Raw genomic sequence first — 13,595 nt, forward strand, 5'->3', positions numbered from 1 at the left:
TCAAGTCATTGTTCTCACTCCAGATACTCACATGCGGAGTACATGCTATGGTGGGATCAAGAAGGGAGTGTGTGTCCGGCCCTTCCCCGGTGCGGTAACCAAGTCTGAATGCTGCTGTGCCAATCCAGACTATGGTTTTGGAGAACCCTGCCAGCCATGCCCTGCTAAAAATTCAGGTAAACACCTTTGCCAGTTCCGTACCTGAAAAGGAATCTATCTAACCTAACATCAGATAGCTGGTCCAAGAGTACCTCGCCTCTGAAGTGTTTTGTCTATCTTTATTGAAAGGAAAGAAATCCAAATCTGTGTTGTTATGTGAGGCATATAGTAAGATCTGGCTTATATTTACTTATGATCTCTAGGGAAAGAGAACACATAGTGAATAGGAAAATTTATCTTATGGTCCAATTATGACCATTAAACCAGATTCTTTACATGAATATGCTAGCGTCAAAGTCTTTCACCTCTCATCATTCTGGAGATAAATAGCATAAAATTTACTTACCATTTCCAAGGTTATGATAAGTTCATGAGAACCTGATTTTATTTATTTATTTTTAATTTTTATGCAGAATGGTATTAGGATGCACTCTATCAGAAGTTTGGTCTATGAGGAATCTATCAGTAGTTCCAGAAAGTAATAAATTTCTTTCTGAATGTTACCATATGTTACAGGCACATTAAACAGTTTAATTTGACTATTCTGTGACTTGTTATTCATACTTTTATGAAAACTGTATTGAACAGATGTAAGTACAGCAGGGACTCAAACACAATCTCTCTTTTTTTTTTCCCTTTAAAGTCAAGAAGAGTTGAAAATATAGGTAGGCAAATATATAAATTACAATTTAGTATGATTGCTGCCTTGAAAAGAAACCTAAGGAGCCAGGAGAGCACAAAGGAAGGAGCAGTTAGTTCCTGGGGAGACTGGGAAAGACTGCAAAGAAGAATGCATGCTTACTTTGGTCTCAAAAAAAAGTAAGAATTTCCCAGGTAGAAAATGGAAGAAATGCATTCTAGCAAAGGAAATGGCTAGTAATTCTGTTAAAAAATACTGAATGGACTGTTCAAACCTTAGAAAATTGGTTTGTATCCCTCTGGAAGAATTACTGAGTATGATGTTTTTTAAAAAAAAGAGTTAATGAAGTATCTTAATGTATCTAAGTGAATTATGCATATTATGAAAGAAGTACAAAAATTGATAGCTAGACTAGATAAAAGGATCAGTGAACTAATAAAATGAGTCTAGGAACAATTGTAAATATAAATGAGATTATAGAATACAATAAAGGTGACGTTTAGATCAGTAAGAACAAATTGAACTAAAAGTAATGAATATTGTTGATAAATATTGGAAAAAATATGAAGGTAACTCCCTACATTAAATGTTGCAAAATAACTTTTTTGTAGAAGATGCAAACTTTTTGTTATCTTGTAATGATAAAGGACTCTCAAAACAGGCTCCAAAGACTAAAATACGTGTATGAATTAGAAAAATATTTTCCTTAATTTATAAGGAATTTACATTAATCAATAGGCAAAGTTGAAATCCTCTATAGAAAAAAGTACAGTGTACACAAAACTTCACAAAGCAGAAGTACAAATGATAAGAGTGCCACATAAAAAGATGCCTAATCTGTTTAAAATTAAAAGAAAATTTTTTGAAGTGTCATTTTGTTTATAGATTGGTAAAAATGATTGATTCTCCCCAGTGTTGGGAAGGTTATACCAATATGGGTATTCTCTTACACTGCTGCTGAAAGTGTAACCTGGGATATTTTGGGAGAGGAAGACTATCAAAAACCTTAAAAGAAACAAACTTGGAGCAGTTTTACTTCTAAAAGATTAACCTAGTGATATCTTGAAATTTTTATTATTTATTACATCAGTAATAGCCAAAAGTTGGACAAACCTAATCTCATCAATAAGAGATTGAATGAGTGTAGTACATCCACATAACTGAGAAAAAGTATTAATCTATTAAATGGGCTATTATGTGAAATGTCTGTTTTAGAATATAAAGGGTCTAAGCCTACTCCCCTACTTATAATCTCTGTGACCTGAGCATATTACTTCCCATCTCTAGTCCAGCTTTCTTGGCTATAAAAGAGGGAAAATAACAGTATCTAGTTAGTGGTATGGGGAGGATTAAATAAATTATTAGATTCAAAATGCTAGAACAGTATCAGGCGTATCACATAGTAAATGCTACTTATTACATATGTTTCCTGTTATTATTGAGAGAAGAAAAAAAAAAGCTTAAAATCAACCTCTGTAATACAACTTAGATTTTTTTGAAGTTTCCATAAGTAGAAAATATTTGTAATGTTTATCAATATATTAATGATATTTAAGGTGATAATCACAGTTTTTTTTTTTTTGTTTTTTACTTTTTTATGCTTAGCTCTGATTTTGGAACTCTTAAAATAATTATGTGGTAGAAAATTGTGATTTGTTTTCAATTTTAAGTTATTTCAGGTAATTCTTTTTAATGATAGTTTTGAAGTTATGAAAGTGACTTGTGTATGAAACTGATGTAATTTAGAGTTTTTGATTTCTCTATTTGTTTTTATCTTACAGCTGAATTCCATGGCCTTTGTAGTAGTGGAGTAGGCATCACAGTGGATGGAAGAGGTAACTAGTCAATTCTCAATCTTACAATAATTATATAATTGCATATCTTTATTATAATAATATTATAGATGTGATATATTTATATTATAAAATAGATCTGTGTAATGTAGTGAGATAAATTTTCTCCTAGAAGAGTGGTTAAAAGCTAGATGATATTAAGTAGTATGTAGATGTTCATTTTTATGCTTAGTAGATAAATAATTATCTGTTAAATATGTGTTGTTAAAAACGTCACTAACAAACTACTGCCATGATTTTATGGATACCTTGCTTAAGAAGAAGCTGCAGTTGGTCAAAAAAAAAAAAAGGGAATCAGTTTGAAGAAAAAATGTAAAATAATGGCACTGACATAGTTAAAACAAAAATAATCTGTTATTTGATATGGATCTTTAAGAAATATTTGAGATATACTGCCCTAAAAATAAATTGACTATTTATGGCTAGGAATTTGCTAAAATGTTTCTAACCATCTATAGAAGTACAAAGTTTCAATGAAGTTTTCTTCTTTTAAATTTAGTACTATGATTAACAAAATTCCAATATAGAACTTGAATATTAAGTACATATGTGTTTATAATTTTAAAGTTCTTTTATATGTTAATATAGTGTCCTTTGTTTTTTTTAATAAACTGTAGGGTGCTATTCACCTTTAGTTTGCATAAATATTCCTCTATTTTCATATTTGATGAGACTTTAGAAAAATTATAGATTAACTGACAGTAAATATCACGTCTTTGCAAAGAACATCAGAAATCAGAGTCAAAAAGCAAACTTTTACCAAGATACTTCTCTCAAAAACCGAAAGACTGACATTTCTGGACTATTTAAGGCTTCCTAAATTCTAGAAAACAATAGTTACTATTAAAATTTGAGCATAGTGACCAAAATTTTGTTTTACACCATTTTTTATTCCCCTTCATCATTGCCTCCCCAGCAGAGCCAGTTGCCCCGTTGGAACTTAGCGGCTTCTCATATAAGCACATCATTCCTCAAGTCCCACTTCCTATCATGACAGAGAGTAGTCCTGTTCATGGCTTATTGTAAAACATTGTGTTCTCAAATATCCACATTTGAACTGACCTCTCCCATCAATTTCAACTTATCAACAAGGAGAAACATTTACTAAGTATCATATTACTTAGTTGACTATAAAAAATGATAATAAAATAGAAATATTCCATGCCTTTGGAACCATAAAACTATATAGAAATCCTAATAAATCTTTGCCTTTTAATTAGATGGTTAGAGTACCTATCAAGTTGAGTTTTCCTTTGGGTTTTGAGCCAACAGCCTATAAATTTCTTTATTAATTTTATCATAAATACCAGCACATTACATGGCTTAATTCTTTGAATTTCTGCCAGTTCCCTTCACTTTTCATTTTTACCAGGGAAGTGTCCCATATCTCTTGATTTTATTCTCACTCCTTTTTTTTAATTTCCTTTCCCTTTCTGAACAACAGCAAATTGGAGGGCTGCAGGGTTAAACACTATGTATTTTGAATGATCTTTATTGGACATACATGTATCAACTGTGAGCATTAAACTTTAATATTTAATGCAGATATCAATGAGTGTGCTCTGGACCCTGATATATGTGCCAATGGAATTTGTGAAAATCTACGTGGTAGTTACCGGTGTAATTGCAACAGTGGCTATGAACCAGATGCCTCTGGAAGAAATTGTATTGGTAAGTTATTTGTTTTATTATACAGGAGACTTTTGTATAGTTTAGTCCCATGGATTATACGAGGAGTCAAACTATAAGTAAGTGAGTAAAACTAGAGGTCTTACAGTTTCTCTTGTTTCCTTTTTAGTATAGAGATATAAAAATGTTGGAATCAAATACTGTTACACAGTAACAGACTTTTTAGTGGCACAATTTAGTATTAATATTTAAATTGGGTTTTTTCCCCAGATGAATGGACATATAGTCAATTATTGGCCTGCTTTATCTGCATATATCTTAATCCTATAATATTTTACTAGGAAGTGGGATTCAAAAATTAACAAGGTGGTATGTATGAAAAATACTACATTAAGAAAATTAAATATTACAGGTTGACTTGGAAAGAAACAATCAATTGCTGCAACATATCCAAATATGATAAATGAGATGGGTGCTTCCTTTTGTAATTTATAAGGGAATGTTTGAAAAACCTCAAGTACATAGTTCATATATTCAAGAATTTGTGAAAAATCTAGATTTTCCAGCTGAGCACCTGAGTCCACTTTTATAAAAATGAATGTTAATTGATCCTTCATTATATATTATAATTTTTACATCTACCACTAATGACTCAAATACAAGTCTTGATGATTATGATTAGAAAAAATATATTTTTCCATGTCTATGGTTTTGAGTTTTATTATTGATATATGTTACTATATATCCATCTCACCTTGGGTTGAAGATACACATATAATGGATGTATAAAACTATATTAAATATCATGTACTTACAATAGATATTGATAGCTACTGGCAAGGGCCCCAGCCAGAGACTGTTGAACACTTATAAAAATATGCAAACCACCTAGCTTTTATTCCCTAAAAGCAAAGTCATTTCCAGTATAGCATCTAAGTACAGCTGAGCACATGGGTACCCTACTGAAAACAAGGAAATTCAATGAACATTCACACACTGAACATGGTTCATGGCAATGCTCAACTCTTTAAAGTAGGTACATGCATAATTTTAATAAAATTAAAACTAGATTTTGAAAATAAAAGGCCAAATTTCAATTTTACTTAGGTCTGCCCTAACAAAGTACTCAAAACGGGGTTGCTTAAAACAGTGGGAATTGATGTTACAGTTTGGGAGTCGAAAGTCCAAAATCGAGGTGTCAGTGGGGCCATGCTCTCTCTAGGGGAGAATCCTTCCTTTCCTCTTCTAGGGGAGAAGGGCTCGATGGGAGAATCCTTCTTTTCCTCTTCCAGCCTCAGGTGTTTGCAGGCAGTCTTTAGCATTGCTCAGTTTTTAGATGTGTCACTCGAGCCACACGTCTGTCTTCCCCCCATGCATCTCCACATCAGCTTCCCTCTGTGTGTGTCTGTCCCTGTGTCATCATTTCCCCTTGATTGCAGTCGTTGGTGTCCATACCTGTACTGGAATACAACCTACCCAAAGGATCTTATTTTAACTTCATTACTCTATTTAAGAATCCTGTTTCTAAATTAGGTCACATTCTGAGGTACTGGGGGTTAGGGTTTCAAAATATTTTTTTGAGAGACACATTTCAACCCACAGCATGGACTGATGGATAAATAAATTGTGATTTGGCCTCTTGTTTAAGTGTATAATCTTGGGGGAGACTACAGTGATGCTTAAAATGTAATACTACTGCAGGTCAACAAGTAAATGGAAGAACAACATAGTCATGTGCCTTTTCCAAAGCATTAACACATGTCCCAGGGACTTGAGAACATCTTAAAAGGAAGCACATCTAGGTTGCTTCCATGTCCTGGCTATTATAAACAGTGCTGCGATGAAGCAGCCTAGATGCCCATTAGCAGACGAATGGATAAGGAAGCTGTGGTACATATACACCATGGAATATTACTCAGCCATTAAAAAGAATTCATTTGAATCAGTTCTAATGAGATGGATGAAACTGGAGCCCATTATACAGAGTGAAGTAAGCCAGAAAGATAAAGAACATTACAGCATACTAACACATATATATGGAATTTAGAAAGATGGTAATGATAACCCTATATGCAAAACAGAAAAAGAGACACAGATATACAGAACAGACTTTTGGACTCTGTGCGAGAAGGCGAGGGTGGGATGTTTCGAGAGAACAGCATCGAAACATGTATATTATCTATAGTGAAACAGATCACCAGCCCAGGTTGGATGCATGAGACAAGTGCTCGGGGCTGGTGCACTGGGAAGACCCAGAGGGATGAGATGGAGAGGGAGGGGGAGGGGGGATCGGGATGGGGAACACATGTAAATCCATGGCTGATTCATGTCAATGTATGGCAAAAACCACTACAATATTGTAAAGTAATTAGCCTCCAACTAATAAAAATGAATGAAAAAAAAAAAGTAAGCACAAGATCGTTCCATTTGAGTCAAATGTGTTTTGCTTAGGGTCAAGGAATGTGCTTTGGGTACAAAGAGACAGAGTAAGGTATGGGATGAGGAAGAAAACAAATAACAAAATTAAAACATTTCGAACAGTGTACTGTTCATTTCACCCTGTGTGTCTCCTCTCTTCTAACGGTGGCTTCCAGACATCGACGAGTGCCTGGTAAACAGACTGCTGTGTGACAATGGTCTGTGCCGGAACACACCTGGGAGCTACAGCTGCACCTGCCCGCCTGGCTATGTGTTCAGGACAGAGACGGAGACGTGTGAAGGTAAGAGCCACTTTTCTTCACTGTGAATGGTAAGCATCTTAATATGCATGAACCTTAAATACATTATGAAGCAATAGAGCAAAAAGAATGTTGTTTGAATATGTTCTAAATTTTACAGTCTCAGCTAATCTGCCAGTTTTAGAAGTAGCATGCATCTAGCCCAGCTTATAAATACCATCAGCTTTGTTCCATTCAGGAGAAATATCAACACACATTTTGAAGTTAATGAAAATAAGTGAAAGAAGCCAGTTTGTTTCACTTGCTGATAAAATATCAGATTTTTGTTTGTTTGGTTTTCCCTTTTTAAAACCAATGTAACACATTAGCCTAGGAGAACCTGAACTCACGACAAAGTCAGCTCTTAGGCATTTTATTTATGAAATGACTGATAGACCTCAGAGGTTGGCCCAGAAAATAGGCCAACCTATATTTGAGGTCTGAGTAGAAATGGTCACCTAAATTGAATTTATAGTCCAAGAAAATTCCCCTTTCCCTTTGAAACTTTAAGTTACAGCTTGAATTTAAGGCTCATGAATTGCTGTTTAAAAACCTTCCTTTTCTCTTAAGCTCATTTTTCTGCAGTGGAAGTTATATGAATAAGTTAAATGCTTCAGAAAGGCCCCATTTTCAGTGAGATACTAGCTAAGCTATAAGTATCTTCAATTATATTTTTGTTCCTTGATCAGAGTACTGTGTATTTCAGGATAATTTGGCGTATGACTACTGGTCATTTTTCCTTTTCAGTTGCACTGTGTGGGCCTACAGAAGTATCCCATGACATTCTCAAATCCAATAACTACTTCTGAATAGTAACTTAAAAATAAAAAATTTCATCTTTAGTTATTTGGAATAACCCTTTTTTATCTATTAAAGTATTTGTTTCCTGGTAACTTCATAGCCAAGAAAACTGCAATAGTAATATTATGCAAAAAGATGTTAACATTCTCTTCTTATGGTTTAACTTCAAAGCATTCTTATGAACAGAAACAAGTTAGGACTCAAACATGATGCCAAAATACAAACGACTCAGCTGAAGTCAATGAAATACAATTACAAAGTGCAATTCTAAGTTTGGATTGAATTTGAGGGACCAGTGAAAAACAGTAATTAGCCTGAAGAGAGAAAAAAAAGGAAAGAAAAATGAAAGCCTCAGTATAAAATGCAGTTTTTCTAAACTTAGTTCTCATAACTGTTGAGTTCCCCTCCTGTCCACACCTTTTTCAGGAGCTCCTCAAAGAGAAGCATACTTTCCATTCCTGACTAAAGTACTTAAAGATTCATTCATCTTATCCATAGATGAACAGAGACATCTGTTAGTATTTTTTTTCTCTTAGTATCTTTTTTCATTAGTCCAAGTTTCCCAAGTGTATGCATCCAGAGTTTTCATCTTTTAGCACCCATACCCATTCTCCTTGGGCTTCTCCAATGGCTTAGTGGTAAAGAATCTGCCTGTAATACAAGAGACACAGGAAATACGGGTTCTATTCCTGGGTCAGGAAGATCCCCTGGAGTAGGAAATGGCAAACCACTCCAGTACTTTAGCCTAAAAAATCCTATGAATAGAGGGGCCTGGTGGGCTGCAATCCAAAGGGTTGCAAAGAGGAGGACGTGACTGAACATGAGCCCCCTCCCCTCAGCACCTTTTATCCTTCAAAATTGCCATGAGAAATGCATTTTGTAAAAGGAAAAAAAAATCCAAGCCATGAGTTTACTCCATGAGTTTTTTGGGAGGGTAGGAGAAGGGATTTCAACAATTGTGTTTCCTTTTGTTTTTATTCCTGACTTTCTACACCTCCTTCCCCCTGCCCTTTTTCAGTTTTATCTGTTGCCTATTGGAGTTATCTGTTGTTAAATGTCAGGAAGCTCTGAAAGCAGTAATAACTTAGGATATCATCTTCATTTAACTGAGAAGCTGATGATTATTAGAACTGGTTTCCCTGTCCACAGTGACAATACCCTTTTGTGCCATTGTGAGGGAGACACAACAGGGAGCTACATGGATGGTGTCTGACTCAGTTTGGTCAGTTTGGTTTGAATACCAGGTTGTCAATATTTATAGCATATTGCTTCCATTTTGACAAGTAAGATGAAGTTGAAGCATACTAAGAGGTGAAATATCAAAGCATAAATAAAAGGGATTCACCTACTTAGGTGAAAAAGTGAAGCGTGGTGTTTAATAGTATGATATTACTGTGTTTAATCGCTCCGTTGTATCTGACTGTTTGTGACCCCATGGACTGTAGCCCTGCAGGCGCCTCTATCCATGGAGATTTTCCAAGTAAGAATACTGGAGTGGGTTGCCATGCCCTCCTCCAGGGGAATCTTCCTAAACCAGGGATCAAACCCAGGTCTCCCACTCTGCAGGCAGATTCTTCACCATCTGAGCCACCAGGGAAGCCCAAGAATACTGGAGTGGGTAGCCTATCCCTTCTCCAGGGGATTTTCCCAACCCAGGAATCAAACTGGGGTCTCCTGCATTGCAGGTGGATTCTTTACCAGCTGAGCTACCAGCGTAGCCCCAGTATGACGTTAGATGATTACATAAATATTAATGCATAGTAATACCAAATCAAGCAGCAGTGATGGTTTAAAAGTGTGGTCTTTACTTATTTTGCCAAAGAATAATTGTTCCTGATAAGCTAGCCTTTTCTTTAATATGAAAGATATTTTATATCTGTCATTCATAAGAAGTTCATGTTATATAAATAAAAGAGAAATGATAGAGAAATATTTGGGTTCTAGCTCTATGACATTGGTGGAAATAAAAATTATTTATTGTGAAAAACTCAACCAGGTTAAGTGTTATTTCTATGCTTTCTTCCTGCTATTAAGTTATTTGCATTTTATTAAGTGTTTTGCAAAAAAGAAATAGACCTGAAGGCCATGGAAATCTTTTTCCCTTGGGTATCCTCCTTATTTCCAGCCTTGCATTCACACAATAAATTTGTGTGCCTGAAGCAGTTCTCTGCATGCTATTCTTTCTAAACTAATTTTCAAAGACTAGGCAGGGAGTTATTAGCCAATTCATTGTCAGTTCTAGCTTTCTGTATATATATTTGCTATATGCACTAATTTTACTTGTCATTCATGTTTTCAACAGTCTTTTTAAGTATGTATTAAAAAGCAGTAATCAAATTTCTCTGATATTTCAAACCGAAGTTACAAAAATTTATTTTACTTTTTTTGTTTGAGCCCTGAGAGTCTAAGTTAAAATTTTTACAGCAAGCACTGTGGTTTAGATTGTGTTTCCAGTGACATAACTAGTTAAATGTAAACCAGATGTGCTTTGAAGTTTATTTCCAGGAATGTACAGTGAACTGTTTCAGTTCCTGGTTCCATCACATTTATAACATAAAAACAATGTATTTAAAGAAAAATTAAACAGTTGATATCTGTAGCTGTCATTGCATGTGTTTATAGCTTTTGAGTTCATAATTGCTTAATATAAAGTAGGGATTTTGCACATTGATGATATTGACATTTTTCTTTGGGGGGAGGTTCTTAACAGATGAAATTAATAGGTGATATATAGTCTGTCTTCAGATTAGGTATCTGCTTCTTTTTTGGCTATCTGATTTGTTTTTTACTTTGTGGTTTTTTTTTTTAAATTTAGTACTCTGGAGTAGATGTTTTTATTTCAAATCTGTGCTATATTTACAAAACCTATTCTTGTATTTTTAAGAGGCTTTCTTGCTACAAAGGACCTGAAAGAAAAATGCATTTATATTTCTTAAAAACAATTTCTATTTCAAGAATCCATTAAATACCTGTGTATTTATTTAGTAGTTTTGAAATAGCAAAGAGGAAACATAACTGTTTTCCACATGGATTTTTAAGTTTGCATTTCAAGTCTACAGACTTGAAAATCAGCAATGAGCTCTTCCTTTTCAGAACCAATTTAGTTTATATTTGACTTGAAATGTTCAAGAGTAAATGTTATGATCTTCTAGTTATTTGCATGTTTTCCTCAATATAATATTCCTGTTTAAAGAGGTGTTTACAAAAAAAAAATACTGTGGTGAATTCAGAAACTGTAGTGTTCAACAAAAGGGTGTCTTAAAGTATGTTGACCTGTTTCAGATAATTAACCAGTTATAGAAAGAAATCTGAGTATCTTTTCCTTAAATTGAGTTGTTTAATTTATACTGAAAGTCAGTCTTTGATGTTGTTTTTAGTAGTTTAGCTAAATCTTATTAATTAACTTGTGTTAAACTATTTAATTTTATTGGTTTAACATCCTGTTTAGTCACTACTTGAGAACATAGTCTTGCTCTAATTCTGTCATACTTCTGACCATCGACAGGAATTGTTTAGATTATGATATGCAATTTGACTTCAGACTCAAATCAATGATAGTAAAAATCCATTTAATACAATTAAAAGTTTATTTTTCCTCTTTTTTTATTTTAACACAATCAGTTGTGCTTTAAAATGTCTCACCCCAGGACTTCCTGGTGGTCCAGTGGTTAAGAATCCATTGCCTTGCAATGCAGGGGATGTGAGTTCCATCCCCAGTAAAGGAACTAAGTTCTCACATGCAACAGAGCAACTAAGTCCATGAACTGCAGATAAGACCCAAAGCAACCAAATAAATAAATATTTTTTGAAATGTCTCAAACCAAGCATGGAAATGTGAACAGGAAGGTGGATAATAAGGGCTAGAAGAGAAGGCTACACCTGGTGTTAAAGTTTCATCCCTTATTTCCTGATTAGTATCCAGGAGTTTGGAATTAAAACCAGGATTGCGATGTGTTGTCTCTACTATAGGCTTTTTAAATTCTTCCAAAACCTCATGGAATCAGCAATGAAGGAAACAGTCACCTTCGTGCAGAGCACACATTGCACCTGGGAATATGTTGCTTTCATGGAATCAGATCGAATTTCCCACAGGAAAATTATATCTCATTACCAGAGAAAATTAATCCAATTTATGTAAAGTTGTAGTGAAACAGTAAAGATACTGAACCCTTTCAAAACAGGCTGATTCTTGTAGTCCTGCTGAGTCCCCCAGCTGTGCACATGTGTATCCACACTGTAAAATGCACGTCTCCATTCCCCATTCACTTTATGCCTCATAGATCCATATTAAAATTACAAGAGCCAAGTTTACCAGACATTCTGGCATAGCATGGCTTGTTGGAATAATATTTTCCAGAAACACATGGCAGCTCTAACAGAATCTTTTCCTTCTGGATTGTAGATATAAATGAATGTGAAAGCAACCCATGTGTCAATGGGGCCTGCAGGAACAACCTTGGATCTTTCAATTGCGAATGTTCTCCTGGCAGCAAACTCAGCTCGACAGGATTGATCTGTATTGGTAAGATCTGTGTGTGGTGCTCACGTTTCCGTTTCACTCCAAAGATAAGCAGAAACGCTAGGACTTACTGTGGGTAAACAGTACATGATCACAGGAAGCTAATAATTCAGGAGTTACTTCAGTTGTTTTCTCTTGTTATCCAGGTAGGAGTAAGACATGATAGTATAAACTAGACAGACTCTTAAATTTTGTTAGATTCTAGGAAGCATTCCTTTTGTGTAAGTATATATATATGTATATATATATATATATATATATATATAACACCATAAGTTATAAGCGTTTCCATACCACACACATATTTATATTCATTCCCCAGGAATGCCTTAGGCAGCAAAGAATCAAATCCTTACTGCATACTTTTTATAAACAACCTTCAATGGTAAACAAAAATGTGATCACATTTGGACTCAGTTAACAGGACAAGAACTTGAAGAGTTGAAACTTTAAACAAATAGAATTTGTTGGGTTTTTTTTAAATTTCTTCTATCAATCATAACTTTATGAATGCCAAAGAATTCTTGCTTTGGAAAATCTCTGAGAGAGAAAGATTTAAAAACCCCAGGACTAACATGTTTCAATGTATCTCAAAACATAGGTCAGTTCTTGTTAAAGGTGGGCGTGCGTGCTCACTCACTTCCGTCGTGTCCGACTCTCTGCAACCCCATGGACTGTATGTGGCCTACCAGGCTCCTCCATCCATGGGATTCTCCAGGCAAGAGTACTGGAGTGGGTTGCTATTTCCTTCTCCATTGATAAAGGCAGTAGGACGTAAATAAAATGAAATAGTCAGATCTATTATAATGTTACTATAAGCAACTCTTCAGCTTATGTAAGAGAAAAAAACGATCTTAGTAGTTCTATCCTGCTTCTAGTGTCTACGGCTACACTGACTAGATATACATACTTCACATTTTTCCCTAGTATCCACTTTTGGTGGTGATTTAGTTGCTAGGTCATGTCCAACTCTTGAGACCCTATGGACTATAACTTTCCAGGCTCCTCTGTCCGTGGGATCTCAAAGTGAACTAAATATATATTTCCAAATAGTTAGGGAGGTGTTACAGTTTTACGTAGTGTCAAATAAATTGGCAGTTTTTGTTAGTTATCTATTCAATATGAATTTTCAGTTTAGTATTTGCCAAAGACAGTAGTATTTTCCATATTATATCTGATGCTAACAGTATTTAGCTGGATACTTAGAGTACCTGTTTGTCACAGGAAGGAGAAATAATGAAGTCCAAAGTTTCAATGAAAACCTTCCCTTTGGAAAT

At 34.7% G+C, this 13,595-nt stretch overlaps 1 protein-coding gene across 1 annotated transcript in view; it reads left to right on the plus strand.

Annotated features, from left to right (window-relative positions):
• Window positions 1-13,595, plus strand: part of FBN2 (fibrillin 2) — a 214,237-nt gene that overhangs the window by 123,338 nt on the left and 77,304 nt on the right. The window contains exons 15-19 of the mRNA XM_061152176.1: window positions 24-176; window positions 2,581-2,634; window positions 4,198-4,323; window positions 6,876-7,001; window positions 12,202-12,321. Coding sequence (XP_061008159.1) covers window positions 24-176; window positions 2,581-2,634; window positions 4,198-4,323; window positions 6,876-7,001; window positions 12,202-12,321 — 579 coding nt within the window. The remainder of the gene's footprint in view (window positions 1-23; window positions 177-2,580; window positions 2,635-4,197; window positions 4,324-6,875; window positions 7,002-12,201; window positions 12,322-13,595) is intronic.

Source organism: Dama dama, chromosome 9 (assembly GCF_033118175.1).
Source record: "Dama dama isolate Ldn47 chromosome 9, ASM3311817v1, whole genome shotgun sequence".
In the NCBI taxonomy this organism is placed as follows: Eukaryota; Metazoa; Chordata; class Mammalia; order Artiodactyla; family Cervidae; genus Dama; species Dama dama.